The sequence below is a fragment of the Phyllostomus hastatus genome, unplaced genomic scaffold, assembly GCF_019186645.2.
Source record: "Phyllostomus hastatus isolate PE091 unplaced genomic scaffold, TTU_PhHast_1.1 phas_contig_5, whole genome shotgun sequence".
Lineage (NCBI taxonomy): Eukaryota > Metazoa > Chordata > Mammalia > Chiroptera > Phyllostomidae > Phyllostomus > Phyllostomus hastatus.
In genome coordinates this window covers 1645119-1671866 of record NW_025333897.1, presented here as the reverse complement: position 1 = coordinate 1671866, position 26748 = coordinate 1645119, and the positions used below count along the sequence as shown (strand labels likewise).

General features: G+C 44.6%; 2 protein-coding genes across 2 annotated transcripts; both read left to right on the top strand.

Moving 5' to 3' along the window:
- Positions 1–1869: 1869 nt before the first annotated feature.
- Positions 1870–3320, top strand: LOC123823679 (interferon lambda-3-like). Its single transcript, XM_045846639.1, has 6 exons — positions 1870–1885; positions 1990–2171; positions 2479–2556; positions 2800–2943; positions 3052–3135; positions 3222–3320. The coding sequence occupies exons 1-6, from the start codon at positions 1870–1872 to the stop codon at positions 3318–3320; spliced, it is 603 nt and encodes a 200-aa protein (XP_045702595.1).
- Positions 3321–9361: 6041 nt separating this feature from the next.
- LOC123823678 (interferon lambda-1-like) lies at positions 9362–25989 on the top strand. The gene is made up of 6 exons (XM_045846638.1): positions 9362–9546; positions 19021–19093; positions 19846–19989; positions 20079–20156; positions 20255–20362; positions 25963–25989. The coding sequence occupies exons 1-6, from the start codon at positions 9362–9364 to the stop codon at positions 25987–25989; spliced, it is 615 nt and encodes a 204-aa protein (XP_045702594.1).
- The last annotated feature ends 759 nt before the right edge of the window (positions 25990–26748 follow it).

The window sequence follows — 26748 nt, the reverse complement described above, 5'->3', positions numbered from 1 at the left end:
ATAGCCCACACTCTTAATCACCTCTTGAACTTCGTTCTAAGAAAAACATGTATGAAGTTTAGGAATTTTGAGATGCTTTGTCCTTTTCCAGAATTCTGTTAATGCAATGTCTCCTCCCTTGGGTTAAGGTCGCTGCATTTGACAGACACTGACCAGTGCCCTGGGGGGTGACTTGGGGCCATCCCTATTCTTGGCTTTTAACATTTTTGGGTATCGGGCTCGATTTTTCCAACTGAGGATTCTGTCCAACTCTCCCTGTAATTTTGAATAATGAAAAAAGGGTTTGGAGTGGGAGTCAATTGTCAAAAAGCACTGGGCACCCCTGTGTTCACATTCGTTTTCCCTGTGTTGGGGGGTCTGGCTGCACAGTAGCTGGGGAGTGCAGTGATTACAGTCAGGTGTCCGCAAGACTTGCTGATACTCCTGCCTCACCACTGATTTCTTTTATGACCTTGGGCAGGTCCCTTAACATTTCTAACTTCCTGCATTTTACTGAGTATTTACTTATTTTTATGTATTTCAATATTATTTCAAGACACTTTATATTTAGAACAGGTCACCACACTAAGCTTCTGTCCCTTCTCATAACGTTACTCCATATTTAAAATGTGGGGAATGTTCAGTATGTCCTTGGTGTTATCGTGGATTTACTACTGTAGGTGGGAAAGCCTTTGTGAAGTAGGGACATATAAAGTACTCGACAAAGTGGGGGCCTCTCTGTTGTGCTTTTGCTCCGACTGCCCCCCCCAATCTTCACATAGCTTCCCTCGCTACTTTAAATTAAGTCTTTGCTCAAATGTGATTTTTCAGGCCACCTCATTCAGTGCAACCCCCTCCTACACTCTGCATCCCTGGGCTTCAGTTCCTTCATTTTCCCTTCTCTGATGTATTGTACACCCTGTGCTTAGCCCCTCCCCCTACTCTCTGTTACTTCTATCTAGTAAAAGTTCCTCAAGAAATGTTTTATACATTCTTTTTCAATGCCTGGAAACTTGAGCTATGCCTGATACAAAGTGGGGGCCACCTAATGCTTGGTGAATGAATGAGAGCATTTCTCACACACTGGCCTGGTTCCCTGAAGTCCTTGGCCACACCGCAATTCCCTAGCAGAGCCTTCCATTCCCGTGTCCCTCAGTGACTGGACAGTTAAGATGTTAGTGAGGCACCCCTCCTCCCTATTCTTTCTCTCTCTCGGTACCGAGTGTGGAAGGGATAGAACAGCTGGTCTCCTCTCTGAACTCTGGGCTGCTTTGCCTTTCTGACTCCTTCCCACCTCACCAGCAGCCTTCTCCCTTTCTCTTCTCCCCTCCTCTGAGTAACCTCTCTCTTGGAAGTTCAAGGGTCTTGATGGCAACACCCTTAGAGGTGCCTTTCTCCTCCTCTCCCTGGACTGCAGTATCCTGCACAAAGACAAGTCCCTTTGTCCCCTCCCCGTCAGGGTGCTGTGACCCCCTTTGTGGGGCTGAGGCTGCCCCTACCCTGAGACTCATCTTAGGAATACACCTCCTCTATGTGAACCTGAATCTGTGTCAGTTTCTCTTTCCCTCCAGCTGCTCACCTGGCTCAAGGCCCCCGCCCTGCATGGGCTTCCCCCAGCCTGGGGCCTCCCTAGTGGCCATTGTGTTTTCACTTTTCCTACATCAGCTGGGATTGCCCATCTGTCCAGGCTAAAAGCTGTACCATGGAGCTCAGGCAGGTGTTCCATCAGAGCAGAGCTGGAAGTTCAGAGACACACACAGAGCAGCAGACTGAGAGCCAGAAGAGGAGACTGAGGTCACAGACACAAAACAAGGCTGAGTGAGAGACCCTGGTGACAGCCTCTCAGTGGACGCTTGGGTCCCCCTGTGCTGACAGAGACCAGAGACAGAGATGAGGATGCAGCTGGGTGAGGCCCCACCTCATGGCCCATGACCCCCACCTCCCCACAGCCTCCACCCTCAGCCCCTGACACTGTCTGTGCCCTCATGTGTCTCTCCTTCTGTAACACAGACTTGCCTGTGGGTTGCATGCTGGTGCTGATGCTGATGACCATGGAGCTGACCAGGATGGGAGCAGTTCCTGTGCCCACGCCCCTCGGTGCCCTCCCGGGTGCAAGGGGCTGCTCCATGGCCCAGTTCAAGTCTCTGCCCCCACAAGAAATGAAGGCCTTCAGGAGGGCCAAGGATGCCTTGGTGAGTCTCCCCACTGCCCCACCTGCTGTGGGCCAACCTCCACCCTCCCTCTGTGGGTTACCATGCTCCATTTGGCTCACGGTGGACCTGTACCCTCCCCTAGCTGGGCTACCGTGCACTTCTCACAGTGGGCTGACTCCTGCTGCTGCTGCATTGGGCTGACTCGTGTTCTTCTGCAGGGGAGATGCCTCCACCTGCTTTTGGAAGTTAACCGCCCTCCTTATGTCATTGGTCTCCCCCCAGTCCCATTGCAGGGGTCTAACCTCAGCCCTCCAGCTGTGTGCTGACCCCTGCCCTTTTTCTTCAGGAGGAGTCCCTGCTGCTGAAGAACTGGAGCTGCAGCTCCCGCCCATTCCCCAGGACCTGGGACCTGAGGCAGCTGCACGTGAGTTGGGAGAGTCAGGCTTGGCCCTGCCCTCACCTGGCCCTGCTCCTCTGCCTGCTTAAGTAGCCTCTTCATCTTCTCCTCACTCTCCGGTCTTTTTGCTCTCCTTGACTTCTTCTCCTCACCTGCCACATTGGCTGTGTCCTCTCACCTGTCCTGACCTTATACCTTTACTGTTCCTTCCTCAGCCCTCCTCACCTGTTTCTGTCTCACATGTAGCTCTCACCTGTTTCCCCTCGTCAGGTGTGGGAGCGTCCCGTGGCCTTGGAGTCTGAGCTGGCCCTGACACTGAAGGTCCTGGATACTGTGGCTAACTCTACCCTGGGGGACATCCTGGACCAGCCCCTTCACACGCTTCACTACATCCACACCAAGCTTCAGGCCTGTGTGAGTGCTCTGGGCTCCTGGGCCATGTCTGTGGGCTCTGACTCTCCCCTACATAGGTCCATCCGTGTCCCAGGCCCTGCCTCACATAGCACCCTCCTCTGCCCACAGGTCCCAGCTCAGGCCACAGCAGGCTCCAGGCCCCAGGGCCACCTCCACCGCTGGCTGCGACGCCTCCAGGAGGCTTCAGAAAAGGCGAGTGACCAGGGAGTGACCCGTATCTGGGGACAACTGGGACCCAGATCATGGGTAGTCACTGACGTGTCCTGTCTTCCCCACAGGAGTCCACTGGCTGCCTTGAAGCCTCTGTCACATTCAACCTCTTCCGCCTCCTCACCCATGACCTGAAATGTGTCGCCAGTGGAGACCTGTGTGTCTGACCCCGAGGCCCATCTGCAACCTGTGCCATCACCTTAGATTTTATTTATGCCTCACTCGCATTTCTTAATTTATTGCCACTCATCCACTATTTATGTATTTATCTGTGTGAATTTTCAAACTCACACCCAATAAAGTGTTTATTTTTTTACTTTTTGTCAAAACTGTGCAAACAGTGAAGAAAAGATGCTGTTTGGGCTGTGGGATGTGTGTGTTTTTGGGATTCCGCTTCCAGGGCTGGTTTGAGAGAGACCTGACCTCTGTGACCACTTTGGTGCTGACCCCGTGGACCACCAACCAGTCTTATTTCCCCTGAACGCCTCCTTTGACATTCCGTGAATCTCTGACTCTTGGATCTCCCCACCTGAGTAGGTCCCATTTCTGAGGGATTTGGAGAGCACCAGTGTCAAAGTTCTCAGTTGCAGTCCTGCGCCACTTACCACCAGGGGTCGTTCTGAGAAATGCATCCTTAGGGGAATCTGTCGTTGTGCGGACGTCACAGAGTGCCCTTACACTGACCGCGATGGTCCCACCACTGCACACCTTGGCTGTGTGGTGTAGCCTGTCGCTCCTGGACCACACACCTGTGCTGCAGGTTGAACTGTATTCAACACTGTAGGCAGTTATAACACAATGAAAAGTATTTGTGTATCTAAACATATCTACGCACACAAAAGGCACAGTGAACATGTGGTATAAGAGATAAAAATGTCACACCTGCATAGGGCACTCACGTGTGAGGAGCTTGTGGAACCAGGAGTTGCTCTGGGTGATCAGTGAGTGAGTGGTGAGTGAACGTGAAGACCTAGGACGCTCTGTCCACTGCTACGGACTGCATAAACTCTGTACATTTAGGGTTCCTAATGTACAGAACAACACAATACTGCATCAAGCACAAGAGAAAATAGTGCAAAGATGCAGTAAACACAAGGTGTATAGACTGCTGCCAGCCTAACACACTGTCCTACAGCAAACTCTTTTATATAAATAGAAAGAGCGCACTCTAAAATAATGATGAAATGTATAGTAAATACATAAAACAGTAACACAGCCCTCTATTATGAAGTATTGTGTAGTGTACACTACCGGATGTGCTCTACTTGCATGTGACTGGCTGCACGTCAGGGTGTTTACAGAAGTATCACCACAAACACATGGGCAATGTATGGACCTAGGGGGTCACAACAGCTACAGTGTCACTAGGCAATAGCAACTGTCCAGCTCCATTATGATCTAATGGGACCACCAGCACATACGTGGTCCATCATTGACTGAAAGACTGTCATGCCACTCATGACCGCATTGTGATTATTTGGGATCCTGTTACTAATGTGTCCTTACAGTTGTAAGACCTGTGTGCTTGTGGTATTCCTCTGTTTCTCCTGGTGTTCATTCATTTTCATTTCTGTAATGGTGTGGCAGCTGGCAATGCAAGCACTCATTCTGAGGTAGTGTAAAGTGATGGAGGTCCGACTTTGAAGTCAGAGCTAAATTTGATGGGACATTTCTCTGCCCATTGACTTTTAGTGGTATACTTGCCTTTTTCTAAACTTTAGTTTTCTCCATTTGCAAATAACTTATTGCCAGTGCCCTTTGAAAAGTTTGTTTATTCATCCATCCATCCACGTGACAATTCATTCTCCATGGATGGTGTTGTTAGCTGCAATGGCACCAGAATATCTCTGGCATCTAGAGTGCCCTCAGTTCAGCAACCTCAGCATTTGAGTTCTGGCTAAGAAAGGAATCACAGGTAAGACTCAAATACAAACAAAAGTTTATTTACAAAATCACAGAGGTAGAAGGGGTGAGCTGTGGAAGAAGTGAGCCAGCTGGGCTGTGTGGGCTCAGGAAACAAGTTACAGAGACAAAAAAGGGCCCTTGGACCTTAGGCTTAAAAAAAGGCAGAGAGAACGCCCCTCTGGAAAAAGAAGAGGAACGATGCAGGCATGTTCAAGAGACAGAAGGACCCTGCACTGGGTCCTTCCTCTTGAGGGTTTTATCTGGAGGTCTCAGTGGGAAACCTCCATAGAATATTCACTAGTTTTCCAGGTATGTCCGTTCGAGTCTGTGGTCTCCACCAATTGGTTGGCACCAAGGCATGAGGTCAGTCATTGGTCGTTGAAGCTGTTCCTGATGTCATCTATGAGGTTACCCAGCCCAGCCGCTCTTCTTGGCCTAGAGTTGAAACACAACAGAGGCCTAGATGTTATCTCCAGGGCTTAAAGCTTAAGGGAGTGGTCACGCAGGGGTTTGTATGGGAATTATATCAGGCTATTCTCCGGCCCCCTTGTTCTTTTTCTGGGGGGGTCTACCACATAACTAACAATATCTCAAGAGAGGACATGTCAGGGGAGGGTCCAAACTGCATGACCAACAATATGAAAAACCAGGGGGTTTAGATACATGATCAAGAATATGCTAGAGGAGGAAAGATCATCCCTGGGAGTGAGGTATAGCCCAGCCTTGCCCGTTGCTAAGTACTCAGGGCTCTGCACTCTGGTAAAACACCATACCTTGCTTATCATTCCTATTCTACTCCTATCTGTCAAACTGATATATATATATTTGCCATATAAAGGGGGAAATTAAATATGTGTCCATAGGTAGTTCTTTTGTTTCCTGGGTTCCAAAGGCGTGGGAGCAGTAGAGTAAAAATGGCCATGTAGGATCCTTGGTGGGTGGGGACTAGAGGATAGTTTGGGGATAGTTAGAGGATGGTTTGGGGAACCTGTGAGCTGGGCTGTGTGTCTGAAATGGCCAAGTGGGGGTGGGAGCATGGTCGTCTCAGGGAAATCATGGCAGCTGGCCTTCCCCAGACTGAGAGTCTCAAGAGAACCAAGCAGAAGCTGCCTCAACCTTTCTGACTCAGATTCAGAGATCAGGCAGCAGCTAGAGTTACACACGGCCCACTAAGGCCAGCCCAGATTCAAGGGAAGGGGACAGACCCACTTCTCGGTGGGGAAAGTGTCAGACTTTGAAAACTTATCTTCAAATTACAGTGTACCCTCTGGCCACACAACATTCACATTTCTTTCACATGCAGAATTCACTCATCTTTTCCCTTAATCTCAAAAGTCTCATCTATTCTGCACCAGGCTCACTGTCAAGGTTCTGGACCACATCACCTAAATCAGATCCTTGTGTTGAGGAGGCCTCACCATTGAGGGGAGATACAGGAACTCTCTGGCACTTCTGGAGAGAGGGAAGCAGGTGCCACCGTGTGGGAGAGCAATGGATGAGGACTCAGACCTGCACTGCCCTTTCCTGTAGCCGCCGCCCCACACATAGCCATCCACTTAAGAGAAAATGAAAGAAACTGAACATTCAGTTCCTCCATTGCACTACCAAATTGTAAGCACTCAACGACCACACATGGTGGGTGGCTACTGCACTGGACAGCGCAAATGTAGAACATTTTCATCATCACAGGAGGTTCTGAGGAACAGCACAGACTAGACAATACAAGTGCAGGTTTGCCCTGTGGCCCAGAAATCCTATTCCTGAATATATCTAAGATATATACATATATGTCTTAGTTTGGGGTCTCCCAAAAGCATGCCCTGATCCAAGGGTACAAGTGGTTTATTTGGGAGATGACCCCAGGAAGCAGAAGTGAGTGGGGAAACTGGGAATGGAAGAGAAAAAAGCCAAAAAATAGTGCAGAGTCTGGACTAGAGGGAGACAGGTGAGGTACCTAGGGCACTGGCCTGAACCTGAAAGTGAGGGCCTCCTCAAGTTTTGAACCCAGACACCTCGGCTTTTTCACCTTACTATGACTCAGGTTCAAAGGTCAGGCAGCACCTAGAGTTAACCTTAGTGGCTCATGTGTAACTTAGTGGCCCCTGCCTCCAAAGGTTACTGTTGTGAGCAACTAGATCGAGTCATTCAAACCTGGGCTCTCCAAGGACTTGAGGAATCATGGAGAACACATCTCAGAGTTGACCCACTGAGGAAAAGGGGAGCAGAGTTTGTTTCCTGGCTCCCTACCCACATCGGATGTGAATTGCCTCTGAGGAATTAATCCTGGCGCTTTCGACATGTTCTGCATGCACACAGGAGAAAGAACTCGAAGGAGAAGCAGAACAACAACAGAACACGAGGAGGGAAGCCTTATTCTAACGGAGAGCTGAAGGCAACCGAAATGTGTCTCACTGGGGGACCAGCTAAGAACAGATCAGTAAGAGTGCTCTGGACACACTGTGGAATACAATGCAATAATTGGAAGCAGCGAACTTGGTGCATACAGCTATACATCATCTCAGAAAGGTACTGCTATGTTTTTCTTTTTTAAGAAAGAAATAGAATGAAATTTATAACACAATCCCATTTATGTAAATTGGAAACACATACATGCACAAAATTGCAAATTATAAAAATATACCTTTGCAGCTATATATCAAGTGCATTAAAGTGGGTGCCTGTAAGGGGAAAGGGTGGGAGTGGGGATTGGGCATGGGGGGTGGGTAAAAACCTAGAGGGTCCCTCATGGGCCTGTTGTGATTCTGTTATATCTGAAGAGTATGAGTAATACTTTTCTGCACCTAAGAGCCAAGAAAGAAATAAAATAATGAAACATAAGAAATGCCCACATAAGAAGAGCAATTCCCTACCTGCTACACAAATATTATTACCACGGCGGGGCGGAGGAGAGGGGCTGGAGGGGAGGGGAACAGGGGCTGATGGCAAAGCAGCCATACTCTGCCTGCCTTCTGCAAGCCTTCCTCAGGGTCTTCGCTCCAGCCAACCCCTCCCATCCCCAGCAAGCACTCTTAACCCCATGAATGAGGAGCTCCCTACACTGTCATGCTACCCAGAGGGAAGGAAAAGAGAGTTAGCTGTCTGTGACTCACAGGGTTCCCCTGCTTCTACTTTGACCATATACAGTATAGGGGGTATGCACATGGGACTCTGTTCAAAGCCCAGCTCTGCCATGAACCAGCTGGGGGACCTCAGGCAACTCACTTTGCCTTCCTGTTCCTCAGTTTCCTCACAGGTAAAATGCGGGATGATCCTGAAAATAACTATAGTGGTCCTCTAACAACGTTGTCTCATTCAATCATTTTGTCATAATGTTTGTTGATGAAAAACAAAACTGACCCCCTGTTGGGGGCACTGTCTCTGGGGACATTGCGCATTCTCCCCACATCTGCATGGGTTTTCTCCAGGGACTGGGATTTCCTCCCACATCCCAAAGATGTGCTTATCAGGTGAATAGTTGTGTCCGAGTCGTCCCATCTGAGTGGGAGTGGGTATGTGTGAGTATCCCTGCAATGCAGGGCTCCTGTCCTGGGTGGGCACTGCCCTCTGCCCAAGGGGCCAAACAGGCTCTGGCCACACCACCCTCGACAGAAAAGAGTCTGAAAAGACATTATCCGGCCCGTTTTTATGAATCTTTCTTAAATGATGTATAGCTCACATTTTATTTCAGTGCTTAATATTAGAAATGCTTTGGGTCTTCATTTAGAACTTGGGTGATGTTTTTGTGACCAGAAATATGCTGTAGGAACTTAACTCATTTATATCAATCAGCCGGTGGTCAGATAGGTTTTGTTATACAGGTTACAAGAACCTGTCGAGGACATTAAGTGAGGACTTCCTGCACTCAGGAATGTTCGGAGCATAAAATGAGCTAGTGGAACACACTTAAACCAGTGGGGGAAGCTCCCTGTCTGGCAGTCAGGCATCCTCGCCGTCATACACCCTGGCCAGTCCCTGCCCTACTGGACAGCTGCCTATCCTTCTTCCGGCCACAGCCTCAGTTAGGGGCTCCCTAAAGTCCCAGGAACTCTTAAACTAGGCTCAGGGATTTCTCAGGATCCCTCATGGGATAGATTTCAGTTTCTGTTTCCTCCTCTTAGAGCTCTGGGCTCACCTGGCACTGCCCACACCTGTGAGCTCACCTGGCTCAGCAGCAGGCCCCACCCACTCATGCCTTTTGAAATTGCAGTTTCCGTCTGCACATTACACACATCAGCCATGACTGCTCATTTAGCGTGGTTAAAAAGTGGAGCCATGCAGCAGGGGAAGCAGTCGCAGGTGGGCCATGGCTGCAGCGTGGTTCCTGGTGATGGTGGCCTCGGGCCTGGGCTTGGCCACAGCAGGTCCTGTCCCCTCCTCCAAGCCTCACTCAACAGGGAGGGGCTGTGATATTGGCAAGTTCGAATATCTGCCACCAATGGAGTGGAAGGCCTTCAAGAAAGCCAAGGATGCCTTGATGAGTACCTATGGGTTTTCTTTTTCTTAATGGAGGTACAACTGACATACAACGTTATATTAATTTGAGGTGTACAACATCATGATTTGATCATTGTATATGTTGCTAAATAATCATCACAATGCCTAGTTAACATCCATCACTGTACATAGCTACAGAATATTTCTTCTTGTCATGAGAACTTTTTGGGAGGCTTAAAGCTAACCCTCTTGTTAAATTCCCTTATTAATGCTAATAGTTTGCCATAGATTGTTTTAGTTTTCCCCCACATAAAGATTTAAATGCAAATAACTATTTCATTCCTTTCCACTCTTTGTACCTGTTATTTATCTTACCTTATTAAACTGACTATAAGTCCAAAGTATGTTGAATCTAAGTGTTAGTAGTGAACTTCTTTGTCTTATTCCCAAACTGAGGGAGGACAGTGTTATTTCGCTATCCATTCATCTGGGGATGGGCACCTAGGTTGCTTCCATTTCCTGGTTATTAGAAGTAATGCTAAGATGAACATGGGGGTGCATACGTCTTTTCAAACTAGTGTTTTGGTTTTCTTCAGATAAGTACCAGAAATGGAATTGCTGGACTGTATGGCAGCTTTATTTTTAAGTAATTGAGGAAACCGCATACTGTTTTCTATACTGGCTGCACTAATTTACAATTCCACCAACAGTGCACTAGGGTTCCCTTTTCTCCACATCCTCACCAGGACTTGTTGTTTGTTAACTTACTGATGATAGCCATTCTGGCATGTGTGTGGTGACATCTCACTGTGGTTTTAATTTGCATTTTCCTGATAATTGTTGATGTTGAGCATCTTTTCATATGTCTGTTGGCCATTTTTATGACATCTTTGGAGAAAGGTCTATTCAGCCCTGACCAGTGTGGCTCAGTTGGTTAGGTGTTGTCCTCGATAGCACAGTGTCACTTGCTCAATTCCCAGTCAGGGCACATCCTGCATTGTATGTTGGGTCTCCAGTCAGGGCAAGTGAAGTAAGTGACTGATCGATGTTTCTCTCTCACATTGGTGTTTCTCCCCCTCTCTCTAAAAATAAATAAATAAAATCTTTTTTAAATAAAAGAAATGTTTATTCAGTTCCTCTGACCATTTTTTAACTGGTTTGTTTTCGGGGTGGGGGGGCGTGTTGTAAAGTTTTATGAGTTTCTTATATATTTTGGATCTTAACCCCTATTGGATGTATCATTTGTAAATATCTTCTCACTTTCAGTAGATTGTCTTTTCATTCTGTTGATGGTTTCCTTTGCTGTGCAAAACTCTTTAGTTTGGTGTAGTCCCACTTATTTTCTTCTTTTGTTGCCCTTGCCCAACAGAGATATATCCAAAAACATATTGCTACCACCAATGTCAAAGAGTTTACTGTTTGTGTTTCTTCTAGAAGTTATGCTTCAGGTCCTCTGTGTAAACCTTTAATTCATTGTGATTTTTTATATGGTATAAGGAAGTAGTCTAAGTTCTTTTATTTTGCCTATATCTGTCCATTTTTCCTAACACCACTTATTGAAGAGACCATCTTTACCCCATTGTATATTCTTCCCTCCTTTGTCATGGAATTACTTACCGTGCAAGTGAGGATTTATTTCTGGGCTCTGTATTCTATACCGTTGATCTATAATAAGGACATTTAACAATATTAATCCTTTCAATCTCTGAGCATGGCATATTCTTCTATTTACTTGTATCCCCAATCATTTCTCCAATATCTTACAGTTTTCAATATACAGGCAGGTCTTCTATCTCTTTGGTTAAATTTAATCCTGGGTATTTTTGGCTTTTCTAAAAAAAGATTTTATTTATTTATATTTAGAGAGAAGGGAAGGGAGGGAGAAAGAGAGGAAAAGAAACATGAATGTTTGGTTGCCTCTCCCATGCACCCTACTGGGGACCTGGCCTGCAACACAGGCATGTGTACCGACTGGGATTTAAACCAGCGACTCTTTGGTTCCCAGGCTGGCACTCAGTCCACTGAACCAAACCAGCCAGGGTTTATTTTATGACTTTTGATGCAGTTGTAAGTGGGATTGTTTACTTAATTACTTTTTCTGATCATTCATTATTGATGTATAGAAACACAGCAAATTTCTGTCTTTATTGCAACTTCATGAAATTCATTTATTAGTTCTAATAGTTTTTGGTGGATTCTTTAGGGTTTTCTATATATAGTATTATGTCATCTGCAAATAATGAAAGTTTTACTTCTTCCTTTCTGATTTGGATGCCTTTTCTTTCTTTCTTTCTTTCTTTCTTTCTTTCTTTCTTTCTTTCTTTTAATTTTTTTTCTTGTCTGCTTGCTGTGGCTAGGGCTTCAAATACTATGTTGAATAGAAGTGGTGTTAATGGGCATCCTGGTCTTGTTCCTGAGTCTGGCGGAAAAACTTTCAGCTTTCCGCCATTGAGAATGGTATTGGCTGTAGGTTTATCATGTATAGCCTTTATTTTGTTAAGATATTTCTTCTACATCCACTTTGTAATAGACTTTATCATAAAAGAATGTTGGATTTTGTCATATGCTTTTTATGCATCTATTGAGATGATCATATGGTTTTTATCCTTCTTTTTGTAACTGTGATGTATCACCTTGATTGAATTACAGGTGTTGAACCATGCTTGTATTCCTGGGATAAATTCAACTTGGTCATGGTGTATGATCCTTTTTTTAAGTATATTTTATTGCCCTGGCTGGTGTAGCTCAGTAAATTGAGCACAGGCCTTCAACCAAAAGGTCTCTGTTTTGATTTCCAGTCAGGGCACATGCCTGGGTTGCAGGTCAGATCACCAGCAGGGGACATGTGAGATGCAACCACATATTGATGTTTCTTTCTCCCTCTCCTTCCCTTACCCTCTCCCTAAAAAATATAAATAAATAAAAATGAAAAAATATTTTAAAAAATAAAGTGTATTGATTATGCTATTAGAATTGTCCCATTTTTCTCTCCCCTTTATTCCGCTCCACCCTGAGCCCACCTTTCCACCAGCATTTCCTCCCCTTATTTCATGTCCATGGGTCATACATATGTTTTTTGGCTTCTCCATTTCCTATACTATTCTCAACCTCCCCCTCTCTATTTTGTATCTAACAATTATGCTTCTTATTCTCTGTACCTTTTCCCCCATTCTCTCCCTGCTCCCTCCCCAATGATAACCCTCCATGTGATCTCCATTTCTGTGATTCTGTTCCTGTTCTAGTTGTTTGCTTAGTTTGGGTTTTTTTTTTTTCCAAAGATTTATTTATTTATTTTCAGATAGAGGGGAAGTGAAGGAGGCAGAGAGGGGGAGAAACATTAATGTGTGGTTGCCTCTTGCACGCCCCCCTACTCGAGAGCTGGCCAGCAATCCAGGCATGTACCCTGACTAGGAATCCAACCAGCGACCATTTGCTTCGCAGGCCCACGCTTAATCCACTGAACTACACAAGCCACGGCTGCTTAGTTTATTTTTGTTTCTGCTTTTTTTTTTAGGTTCAGTGGTTGATAGTTGTGAGTTTTTTGTCATTTTACTGTTCATAATTTTGATCTTTTTCTTAGAGAAGTTCCTTTAACATTTCTTATAATAAGGGCTTGGGGATAATGAACTCCTTTAACTTGACCTTATCTGAGAAGCACTTTATCTGCCCTTCCATTCTAAATGATAACTTTGCTGGATAGAGTAATCTTGGATAGAGGTCCCTGCTTTTCATGACTTTGAATACTTCTTTCCAGCCCCTTCTTGCCTGCAATGTTGCTTTTGAGAAATCAGCTGAGAGTCTTATGGGAATTCCTTTGTAGGTAACTGTCTCCTTTTCTCTATCTGCTTTTGAGATCCTCTCCTTATCTTTAATCTTGGCTAATGTAATTATGATGTGCCTTGGTGTGTTCCTCCTTGGGTCCAACTTCTTTGGGACTCTCTGAGATTCTGGACTTCCTGGAAGTCTATTTTCTTTGCCAGATTGGGAAAGATCTCCTTCATTATGTTTCCAAATGTTTTCAATTTTCCATTCTTCCTCTTTTCCTTCTGGCACCCCTACAATTCAGATGTTGGAAGATTTAAAGTTGTTCCAGAGGTTCCCAAGCCTCTCCTCATTTTTTCAAATTCTTAAATAAGAATTTGTTCATTCTGTTCTGGTTGAATGTTTCTTCCTTTTTTCTCCTCCAAACTGCTGGCTTGAATCCTGGTTTTCTCCCCATCACTGTTGGTTCCCTGTATATTTTGCTGTATTTCACTTTGCATAGCCTTTACTTCTGCTTCTATTTTGTGACCATACTCAACCACTTCTGTGAGCATCCTGATTACCAGTGTTTTGAACTGTGCATCTGATAGTTTGGCTATCTCTTCATCACTTAGTTCTATTTTTGAAGCTTTGATCGGTTCTTTCATTTGATCCATATTTTTTTGTTTCAGTACCCTGTTATGTAGTAAGGGGCAGAGCCTTAGGTATTTGCCAGGCAGGGGCGACTTGCTTTGCTGTGCTGTGGCACTATATATGGGGGAAGGGTCTGAGAGGGAACAAGGCCACTTGATTGGCTCCCTGCCAGCTTTCAGTCACTTCCTCCACTACCCACAAGCAAATTGGGCCCTTCAGGTGCTGATTCCCAGATAGGTGAGTTTGTGCATGTTCTAGGACCCTGTGGGTCTCTCTGATAAACTCTCCTGTGAGGCTAGGAGTTTCTCCTGCAACAGCATCCCTCACAGGTTTTTACAGCCAGAGGTTTTGAGGCTTTCTTTTCCCACACTGGAACCCTGGATTGGGTGATCTGTCTCACTCCCCAGTTGTTCCTCATGGTTTATTCGCACACAATTGTAGGACCACCTGATCTACCAGCCACCGCCTTGCTGGGGGGTCCTCTCTGCCCAGGCTGCCAGTCTCTGCTCCTCCTACTAGTCTGAATGAATGTTTCTTCGTTAACTCCTTGGTTGTCAGATTTCCATACAGTTAGATTTTCTGGAAGTTCTGGTTGTTTTTTGTTTTTAAATTTGTCGTTGTCCTTCTTTTGGTTGTGTAAGGAGGCAAAGTGTATCTATCTACGCCTCTATCTTGGCCAGAAGTCCTGATCTTTTTAATGTGTAGTTGAATCCAGTTTGCTAATATTTTGTTGAGGACATTTGTATCTATGTTCATCAAGAATATTGGTCTGTGGTTTTTTTGTTTGGTAACATCTTTGTGTAATTTTGGTATCAAGGTAATGCTGGCTTCATAGAATAAATTTAGAAGTTTTCCTTCCTCTTTAATTTTTTTGAAATCGTTTTAAAAGTGTAGGTATTAGTTCTACTTGAAACATTTGGTCGAATTCACCTGTAAAGAGTCTGTTCCCAGAGTTTCATTTGCTGGAAGATATTTTATTACTGCTTTAATTTTATTGCTAAGTTTAATTTTATTGTTTAGTTAAGAAACTAATCAGTTTCTTAGATTTTGTATTTCTTCCTGGTTCAGTCTTGGGAGGTTACTTGGAGAAGTGTATCTACCTCTTCTGAATTGTCAAACTTGTTGGCATAGAACAGTTCATGATATTCTTTTTTAAAAACAAATTATGTTTATAGAGAGGGGAAGGGAGGCAGAAAGAGAAAGAGAGAAAAATATCAAAACTGCTTCTTGCATGGCCCTTACTGGGGACTGGGCCTATAACCCAGTCATGTGCCCTGACTGGGAATCGAACTAGTGACTCTTTGGTTTGCAGGCCAGTACTCAATCCATTGAGCCACACCAACCAGGGCAGTTTGTAATATTCTTTAATGGCTCTTTTTATGTTCTGGTATCAGTTACAAATTCTTGTTTTCTATTTATGATTTTATTTGTTTGGGCTCTTTTTTCTTGTTGAGTTTGACTGAAGGCTTACCAATTTTGCTCATCTTTTCAAGAAACCACCTCTTAATTTCATTGGTTTTTACTATTGTATTTTAGTTTTATTTATTTCTACTGTGATCTTCCTTCCTTCTGTTTAGTTTGGCTTTTTGTTTATTCTTTTTCTCATTTGTTTAAGTGTAAAGTTATGTTGTTTATTTGGGATTTTTCTCATTACTCAAAACTGCTTTTGCAACATCTCATGAATTTTGAAAAGTTATTTTTTCATTTTCACTTGTCTCAAGGCAGTTTTTGATTTCCTGTTTTATTTCCTCTTTGATATTGTTTGTTTAGTAGCATATTATTTAATCTCTATTTGTGTTTTATCCAACTTTTTCATGTAGTTGATTTCTAGTTTCATGCCATTGTGGTTGAAAAAGATGCTTGATATGATTTCTTTTCATTTTTATTAAATTTTTAAGGTAACAGTTAAAAATTATATAGGTTTCAGGTGTACAATACAATCTTCTGTATATTGTGTTGTGTGTTCACCGCTCAAAGTCAGGTCTCCTTGCATCACTATGTACCCACACATTACCCTCCTCTGTCTCTGTCACCTCCCTTTCTTAATATGATTTCAATTATTTTTATTTTAGTGAGGTTTGTTTTGTGGCCTAATATGTGATCTACCCTGGTTAATGTTCCATATGCACTTGAAAGAAAGATGTGTGTTTAGCAGGTTTTGGATGAAATGTTTTATAACTGTCTGCTAAGTCTATCTTATTTAATATGACATTTAAGACTATTACTTTCTTATTAATTTTCTGTCTGTATGATGATCTATCCATTGCTGTGAGTGAGTTAATAAAATCCCCTACTATTATTATATAACTGTGAATTTCTTCCTTTATGTTTATTAATATTCACTTCATATGTTTAAGGTGCTCCTATGTTGGGTACATAGATATTTATGATTGTTATATCCTCTTCTTGGATTTACTCTTTTATACTTAGGTAATGTTCTTCTTTGTTCTTTAAAAATTTTTTAAGTCTATTTTGTCTGATATTTTTAACCAACCTTTCTTTTCATTTATATTTACATGGAATGTCTTTTTCCATGCCTCCACTTTCAGCCCAACATGTCTTTTAATTTGAAATGAGTTTATCGTAAGCTTCATATACATAGGTCATGTTTTGAATCCATTCAGCCACCCTATGTCTTTTTATTAGAGCATTAATCCATTTAATTTAAAGTAATTATTGATAAGTATACACTTATTGCCATTTTGTTCATTGTTTTGTAGCTCCTTTCTGTTTCTTCCTTTTCTGGACCTCTTCCTTTGTGGTTTGTGGTTTTCCTTAGTGTTTTTTGTTGTTGTTTTTGGGGAGTGGTCGTTTCTCTTTTTTTATGTATCTTTTGTAAGTTTTGGCTTGTGGTTACCACGAAGTTTATAGATATCATTCCATATCTATAGCAGTCTATTTTATCCTCCCCTGTGGACATTTTTTAGAGCTTTTAGAGAGAAAGAAAGGAAAGAGAGAGAGAAAAATCAATGTGAGAGAGAAACATTGATATGTTGATTTCTCATACAAGCTCTTACTAGGGATCTAACCAACAACCTGGCTATGTACCCAGGCCGGTAATTGAACCCACGACCTTTCAGTCTACAAAACAAGGCTCCAACCAACTAAGCCACACAGGCTAGGGCTATAGTAGTCTATATTAAGCTGATAGGTATTAAGTTTGAATACATTCTAAAAGGATTACATTTTTATTCACTCCCCCATGAATTATGTTTTTGATGTCATATTTTAGATCTCTTTGTGTAACTCTAATTGTTATAGTTTGAGTTAAGTTTTGTCCTTTGGTCTTTTTATCATCATAGCAACTTTTTAAATGTCTGATTCACTGTATTTATTAAATATTTGGCTATACCAGTGAGGTATTATTCTTTCTCATATTTTCATATAGTTCTGGTTTTGGCTTTCTTTCTGCTTAAAGGAGACTCTTTAATATTTCTTGTATAGCTGGGTTAAATAGTGATTAACTCATTTAGTTTTTGCTTTTCCAGGAAACTTTTTATCTCTCCTTCAATTCTGAATTATAGCTTTGCCAACTAAATTACTCAAAGTTATGGATTTCTTTCTTTCAGCACTTGAAAGATGTCTTACCACTTCCTTCTGGCCTATAAAGGTGCTGATGATGAATCAGCTGATAGCATTATGGTGGTTTCTTTGTATGTAACTGCTTGTTTTCCTCTTGCTGCCTTCCAAAAATGTCTATTTATGTTTAACTTTGCCATTTTAAGTACAATATGCCTTGTTGTGGATATCTGTGGTTTCATCTTGTTTACAACTCTCTGTGCTTCCTGGACCTGAATGTCTGTTTTCTTATCAAGTTAGAAAACTTTTCAGCCATTATTTCTTCAAAGTTTGTCCCTTTCCCTCTTTCTTCTCTTTTTGGAATACCTATAATATCAATGTGAGCTTGATGTTCTCCCAGAAGTCTAAAACAATTTTCATTATTTTTTAAATCTTTTTTTCTTATCTTATTGCTTTTCTAGTTTGTTGATTTCCAGTAGTCTGATCTTCCAGGTCACTAGTCCATTATTCTGCATTAGCTAATCTGCTGCTGATTTCTCCTAGCATATTTTCCATTTTGCTTATGTTATCCTTCAGCTCTTTTTGGTTCTCTATTATACTTTCTTACTCTTTGTTGAAGCTCTCCCTAAGTTCCTCTACTCCACTCTCAAATTGGTAAGCATCCTTATAACCATTTCTTTCCATTTTTTTCAGGCAAATTATTTATCTCCATTTTTCCAAAGGTTTTTTTTTAGGGGTTGTTCTTCTTGTTCCTTTATTTGAAAGACATTCTTCTGTCTCTTCATTTCATTACAGTTTTTATATTTATGAGAATTAGACAAAATAATTATTCTCCCAGTCTTGAAAAAAATGTGTAAAAAAGACCTTGGCATAGGCTGTCTCTGCAGGGTGGTGTAGGCAGACCAGCTGGAGCCAAGCAAGTACCTATGGCATCCAGGAAACTAGCCTACTGAGATGGAGCTGTTCCAGGTAGGGAGGACAGGTGCATGTAGTAATGCTCTGTTGATCCTGCTTGCCCACTTTGTTTGGGGGAAATAGGCTCCATGCCGTGTTCCCCGGAACATGGAGCAGTGAGCCTGCAGGCAGGACAGAGAACCCAAATGGAGTTCCCACCTGCCCTATCAGGATGGAGAGGAACATAACCCATGGTGTTCACTGCCACCTCCAATTCTGGAGAGTTCCCACCAATCCCAGAGAGCTCCCAGTTTCCCAGCCTTCTCTACTCAGTCTCTTTCTCTAGTTTGTTGTTCAGAAGCTCTTCAGTCAGCCATCAGTTGTGTGTCAGGAGTAATTGCTCTCTATATAGGTGTGTATTTCAATGTGGCCCCAGGAAGGGGAGAGTTGAGCATCTTCCTAAACTGCCACTAATTGGATCTGTGAGCCCCTATGGTTGTAGACTAGGCCCTAACCCTCCTGCTTCAGCCAAGCTGCAGCCCTGCTACTGTGGGCTAACCTCTGTCCTCCTGCTGTGGTGTAGCCTGTAGCTTTTCAGCTATGACTGATCACTATTTTTTCTGCTGTTGACCAAACTCAAGTTCTGCTAGACCTTCATCCTTGCTGCTATGGTCCAGCCTCCTACTGTGTTGTGCTCTAACCTCTGCTCTTGCTCTCTAGGAAAACTCACTGGAAAATCCAGAGCTGCAGCTCCTGCCTCTTCCCCAGACCCTGGACACTGACACAACTACATGTGAGTTGTAACTGAGGTGCCCTTACCCTCTCCCTGCCTCCTTAAGTGGACCCTCACCTCCTGGATCTCACCTGTTCTTCCCTCTCTCTTGTCTCTCCTTGCATGTCCCTCCACAAGTGTTCCCCTGGCTCTGTTCCTCCCCTGGGTCCCTTTTATCATCTTTTTGCCTGTTCCTCACACCTCTGCTCTTACCTAGTTTCTTCTCATTTCTATCTTCCTTTCTCTCCCAGGTCTTTGCCCCTTGCTCTGCCCAGTTTGTCACTGTTGACTCTCAGTAGTGATTCCCTGTTCCCTTCTCACCTGTTCTCCTCGCCACTGATTCCCACCTATCCCCCTCATCATCTTTCTTCCACTGATCTCTTCCCAGCCTACACTCCTCATTCATCTGCCCTTCTTACCTATGTATCTAATTGTCCCCTCCCACCTGCCTCCCTAACCTGTTCTCTTCTAATCTGTCCCCATCCCTTGTCCCTCAAACCTCTGTGACCCCAATGGGTCATCTTTCACTTGTTCCAATTTCACTTTTTCACCTGTCCCCTAACCTGTCTCCTCCCCTGTCTTTGTGTCCCACCTGTATTGTTTTCATCTACATCCTTCTTTATGTATTCCCTCTCACCTGACCCACCACTTGTCCCCCTCACATGTGCCTTTAGCACTTGCCCTCCTTCCCTGTACTCCCTACCTGAGCCTCCTTGCTTCCTTTCTCACCTTTACACTTTACCTGCCCCCTCATCTGTACTTTCCCACTCCAGGTGTGGGAGCGCCCTGTGGCCTTGGAGGCTGAGCTGGCCTTAACAGTGAAGGTCCTGGAGACTGTGGCTGACTCATCCCTGGAGGACATCCTGGACCAGCCCCTTCACACACTGCACTGTATCCTCTCTGAGGTCCAGGCCTGTGTGAGTGCTCAGGGACCCAGGCCATGTCTGTGGTGTATGCCCCCAGCTGTCCCAGGCCCTGGTCACATGACACCCTCCTCTGCCCACAGGTTTCAGCTCTGCCCACCTCAGGCTCCAGGCCCCTCCTCCAGCACTGGCTGAACCAGCTCCAGAGAACCCCAAAGAAGGTAAGTTATTGGAGTAGAGGATGGATGCCTGGGATCTGGGTAAGGGAAGGGGCTGATGCTCGGGCAATGGGAACCATGTTCTCATCTCTCTCTCACAGGTGTCCCAAGAGTGCCTTGAAGCCACTGCCACATTCAACCTCTTCCGCCTCCTCAAACAGGACTTGAATTATATCACCAGGGGAGATCTGTGCATCTGGGAGCCCAAAGCTTATTTATGCACTAAACCCCACCCCTGCCTTAAGTTATTTCCATTCATCCCTTATTTATGGAGATGTAGCCCTGATTCACATTCAAAAGAATTTATTTTTCTACTTTTACACAATATGTTCAAGTAAACTATAAGGAATTGGAACTTCCATGATTAATGAATCCTTGAGTGTGTGTGTGGCTGTGTGCCTATACTGAGTGCAGATGTCTATGTGGTACAGGTGAAATTAGTGACTGGTTGTGTATATTTGTGTGTGCCAGACTTCTGGGACTGTCTGTATATGTGCCCAAGTGAGTGTCTACATGAACCTGAGTCTAACTGAAGGTGCATAATGGCATATTTATGCCCACATCTGTGCAAAAGTGTGTGTATATGCACAGGTTTATATATCTCTCTGTCTCTTCCAGATTGTAAACTGAATATCTCTCTTTTCCATATGGACCTAGGACAGATAAAGGTCTATACCAATCAGGTTGTTTTACGTATGATAAGAATCAAAACCCAAACTCAAATAAGTAGAACAAAAATGAGTTTATTATCACACATAAAATGTCAGTTGACAGGGAAGTTCTAAGATTCCTTCATTCATTCACTCAATAATGTCATTGGGACACCAGGTTCTTTCCATTCCTTTTGACTGATTCTTGTTCTGGTTACCTCATGGTCTCAAGATGGCAGCCACAGATCCAGCTGCCACATATATACAACATCCTCCAAGTAATAACAGAATACCCCAAACAATGGAGTAAAACAAGAACCATCTTATTATGCTCACTGATTCTATGGGTCATGAATTTGGACAGGGGCCAGTATGGAGAGCTGGCCTCTCTTCACAAAGTTTGATTCTTCACACAGTTCCTAGCAAAGAAAACCTTTCAGAGAAACTCCCTGTTGGGTGTGCATCCTTGTCTCATTGGCTAGAATTTAGTCATATGCCCAAGCCTAACCCAGTCACGTGCCCAAGCCTAACCCAGTCACTGGCAAGGAAGATGTAATTACAAAGATAGTGTTAGACCAATCAAGAACCCCCTCTGAGGCTAGGGGAAATGTGTCCCAGGGAGAGTGAGTACCTAAACAAATTTTAGAGTTCGGTCAGCAGGGAAAAGGTGAGAGATGGATCTAGGAAGCAGCCTAAAGTGGCACATGGAGGTTCCAAGGTGATGAATCTCTTGTGGGAGTGAATCCAGTGGGCCCCCCAATGGGAGCACTGTTTCTGTTGTTAAAATACTGAAATGCTTTCATAACAGTTGTCAAATAGCTATTTCCCCAACCCCCCTAGGCAAACCTGCCCACCCCTTGAAGCCCCTACACCTCCCCATGATTCAGAAATGAGAGAATTATTACCTGGTGCGGGGCTGGGGAGGTGTCCCATGATCTGCTCCTATATGCAGCCAGTGTGTGTTCTAACCACAGTGTGGTTGTTAAATAGTTTGCTGGCATCTCCAGCTCATGCACAGTATGTGTCGTGGTTTTTGAAAACTGGCCACCAAGTCTTTGACATTCATTCCTTCAAAAGGTAGACTCAATGCTCTCCTCTCATTGAACCTGAACTTGTGACTTCTTCATTCAATAGAGTGTAGTGGAAGTCAAGTCATGTGATTTCCATCACCAAGTCCACCTAGCACTCTCAGAACACACATTCTCACACTGCCCCTCTTGGAACCCCACCCACATGCTGCAAGAAACCCAAACCACAGGGAGAGGCCACATGAGCACACTCTGGTTGGCAGTCACAGCTGAACTCAGCGTCGCGGTCATCCCAGCTTGGTGACCAGGCACGTGAGTGTAGAAGCGTCCGTGATCCCAGCCATCTCCACTGTGCCGTGATCAAGTTCCTGACCCACAGAATCTGGGAGCATAGTAAAGTAATGTTTGTTTTATGCCGCTAGGTTTGGATTTTTATGAGGCAATAGATAATTGCAAAACTGTGACAGCCACCAGCCCATCACAATCCCTCATGAGGTGTATCACAAGAAATTTATTACCAAGCGTAATCCACAGAAGTTTCTAAATGGTTGAACATTACAGGGGTTTCAAAATCATCCCCATAATTCTATAACTGTCACTCCTTTGCATTCTCATGTTTTCTCAATTAGGGGATAAAGGTTGGAGTACGGCCATACACTAGAAATGACATACAATTCCACAGCCACTCCCACTGCAGTATATGGATTGTAGGTGTCAGAACCCCAGTTTGGTTGTGAGCAGCAAGGTGCCCAGCCCAGGGCATAAAATTATTCCCTCTCCCTCAACACCTGCTTCCCACCCAGACTCCCTTGCAGTTTGGAGTGGTCTTAGGATTAAACAGTTTTTAATTGAGTTAATGTATATAAAGAATAAAACAATTTTTGAAACAGGTTAAGCCTCATATATGTATTTATTGCTGTTACTCTTATTTTAGACTTTATTTCTTCCTGACACAAAGAAAACTTTCACTTGTTCCCTTCCTTCCTACTAAGTTCTTTGGTATGAGGGTGTGAGGCATAGAGCTCTGGTGACCATTTTATGACCATAAGGCAACAAGCCTAGAATCTGACTGTATCCTTCTCAGGAAGGTAGAACAGAAGGGTAGGAAATGGGTCCTTGGTGATGTCAATAAGCCATTACCCCAAACCTCCAAACCCCCTAATTCCAGAATTCTTATTAAATAAGACAGCCAAATGTTTTCAGTCATGTTAATTAGGTTTTTTGTTTGCAGCCAAGTGAATCCTCACAAATCCATCTTTGCATGCCCAGCACAGAATCCAGAAAAGGTAGTCAGTTAATATGCAACAAAAAAAAATTATGAGTCTGCCCTGCCTGGTGGGCTCAGTGGATTGAGTGCCGGCCTGTGAACCCAAGGGTCGCCAGTTCGATCCCCAGTCAAAGGACATATGCCTGGGTTGTTCACCAGGTCCCTCCTCGCAGGGCAGGCGGGGTGGGGGGTACACAGGAAAAACAACCACACATTGATGTTTCTTTGCCTCTCTTCCCCTTTCTCTAAAAATAAGTGAATAAATAAATAAAAACATTTACACACATTTTTGACTCACATGATATGTCTGACTTCAGGCAAATGACCCCCTTCAACATGACTCCTGTAATGGAAATGAGATTGCAAATCTCTATGTGGAGAAGCAAAGGTCTAGCAAAGAAATTCTGAACTGTATATATTTTGGGTTTTCCTGCCCCACATCCATTTCTCCTGCTAAAGCCCCCTCTTTCAATCCTTCATTTGGTCGGACACAGACTCAGGTCTGCTCAGTCAGAGCACTCCATGGCAGATCACAGTGGCAAGCCTTCCCAGGCCCTCCCTCATGACCTTGCATCAGCTGTTTCCCCTGCTTGGAACATGCCCTGCACTCTCCACCACCACCATGTCCTTACCTGGCTGATTTCCACTTATCCCCTAAGTCTCAGCTAATATCCCCTCCTCTTCCAAACACCCTTCTGAGTGGTCCACTGGGATTTCTATTACTCTTACAAGCCCAACAAACTTTCCCATCTGACTTTGCTGGTGAGTTTTAGGATCAACCATATGAGATTGTAAATAATTTGCCATTTCTGGCCTACAAAACTGGCAATTTCATATGATTCAACCAATTTTTATTTTAGCCACCCCCATTCCCCAGACCCCTAACCCAGACACCTGAATACTGAGAGGTAAACCAACCACTATCTGGCCAATCAAAGCATTGCATTCCCTCAGATGCCACAACCAGTGCAAGAGTGGCTGGCCTATGACACTGATTGGGCCAATCTGAGCCCTTCCCTGGGATTTTTTTTTTTTTAATTTAGACTGGAGATTTTGCCATTTTCCCACTGGACTATGGTGCTGGAAGGATTGGGACTGTGCCTGCAAATCAATGTCCATTTTCCCAGCACATGCAGTTGAACAGATAATATGCACTGAGGCAGTGAAATGAGTAGGAGAGTGTCTTGGTGGGGTTGAGTCTGAGGTCCAGTCTCTAAGGCCAAGTGCCTTGTAGCTTTACCCTAAATTGTCACCTTCCTACCTATATGAGCCAACAAATGCCTGCCTTTTATATTTCTTCTGTTAAACTATGTTCTGTCACTTGCTATGAAAAGGCTCTAACACATGTCCCTGACCCTGCAGGCGGGGTCGGGCAGCTCCCCTGGGCTCGCACAGTCTCCTTTTCTTCTCCCATCACAGCTGTTTTGTCATCTGTCTGTCCGGGAGGGCTGGGACTGGGTCCGTCTCGGTCAGTGCCGCACCCACAGTGCCAGGCACAGACCACATGCTCAAACACTCCTCCTGGAACATACCATGCCGTCTCTCACTGGTGTACCTGTGCCTTGGGTTTAAAGCTCTTAATTTTGAAGGAACGAGCACACCATTGGCGCTGATTCTCTGTTAAATGAAGGGCCTGGGGTTACAAGAGGAGGAAGGTGGTGGGGGTCCTCCAAAGGGCTAAACCAGGGACTGTGTGGGCCCCAAATATGTCAATAAATGGGTGTCATGTTCTGGGATGGCAGGTCCTGATATTGTTTTGAAGGCAGGTGCACCCCACTCCAAAGCTGGGGTTTCCACCAAAATCAGACCACATGTGCTCACTGCTCACACACTTCGTTGTCTTCCCATAGCTCTGAGAATAAAATCTCCACTCTTTATTTTCTTTCTCTTTTTCCTGTGGTGCCCACTTTCCCTAAAATCTTGACTCTTGATCACAGACCACGAGGTTCTGCACAATCTGCTCCCTGCTCACCTCTCCCACCTGCTCTCCCCCACCCCTCCCCCACTCCAGTCCAGACACACTGCCTCCAACACACTGAGCACAGTCTTGTCTCACAGCCTTCGCACGCGCTATTTCCATCACCAGGAATGCCGTCCCCTGGCTCTTCCCACAGTGGGTTTCTTCAGCTCCAACATCACCTTTTTGGACCCGCCCCCACTAATCTAAAGTAGGCCCCTCAGTCATCCTGTCCCATCAGCCTGTTTTCACTCCTTCATTCATTTCATGGTACTGACTTACCACCAGACACTCATTACATATTTACTGGCTTCTTTACTGTGTCCCCCCAAGAGGCAGGGTTTCCTGTTTTGTCTGTTTTGTTCAGTGCTGTATCCCCTGCGCAGGGCTAGGTACATAGTACCTGCTCGATAAAGCTTTCTCAGGTGACTCAGAGACAATATAGTCAGATAACTAGGTGTGCAGAATTTGGAGGCAGTAAACTTTCTAGTCACAGCTCCTCCATTCACTGGCTGTATGATCTGAGGCATGTTCCTTAGCCTCTGAACTGTTTCCTCACCTGGAGAAGGTGGGTGCACACACTACGTCTCGGCTGCAGTGTAAATGCGATCATGCTATCGAGTAACTTCATTTTGTGAGCGTTATGTGCCCGGTGCTGGGTTGCATGCTCTCTTTTCATGCATCAGGGAGGGTTTGTGGGCTCAGTGCCTGGCATGTGGGAAGCCCTTGGTGCCCAGGAGTCGTGATGACTGAGATAGATAAGTGTGGCTGGGTCACTGGGCGAGGGAGCCTCCTGGCCTGTGATTCTCTGGTGCCTCTGTCCTTGCTGCCTCCCACCCTGTTTGCCCAGATCTTTCCCCTCCCTCCTTCTCTGCTTCTATTTCTGTCTCTCTCTCCTCCTCCCCAGGCTTCAGGGGGCCTCTGGCTGGCATGAAGCCTCTTCCTTCTACTCCAGGATCAGGAAGTTTTCACTGCAGGGCCCCCCAACCAGAGTTGGGGAGCCCTTCAATCAGTTTCCCTTCTCTAGAGACACTACCTGACCTGCAACTCCCCTCCCCACACCATCCTCTGTGCCCCCAGCAAATCCCTCCTCCACTTAGTGATCCCTCCTATTCCAGACAGAACAGCCAATGAGCTCTTCCCCTCCTCCCCTCCCTCCCCAGGCTGGCTTTGGACACTCACGCTCAGCCTGAGGTCTTTGGGGCCCTTCCCCAGCCCCACATGCAACAGACTGTAGTGGTAAGGAACAGACAGACACTGAGACCAAACTGCCAGCTCCACGTTTTGTTGGGGATCTTTGGACAAGTGACTTCATTCACTTCTCCCTGGTTCAGATTTCTGCCTGTAAAATGGAACCAAAGATATCTTCCTTGGACAGTTGCCCAACCTCGGAGAGATGAGCTGGGCTTAGCACAACGCCGGTGTGTGGAATGAGCATTCACTAACTGCTCAGCAGTAGCGTTCTGTGGTTAAGAGGACAGATTCAGTAGGCAGGCTGCCTGTCTTTTCAAACCCCAATTTTGCCATCTTCTGCTTCTGTGACCTTGGGCACGCTACTTAATGTTTCTGGGTGTCAATTTCCTCATTTGTAAAATGGGATAACTGTAAATGTTCTAGGGTTGTTGTGGAATTAAATGATTTAAGTTTTTGTCGCATAGTAAGCACTCACTAAATGTTAACTATTATCATTTTA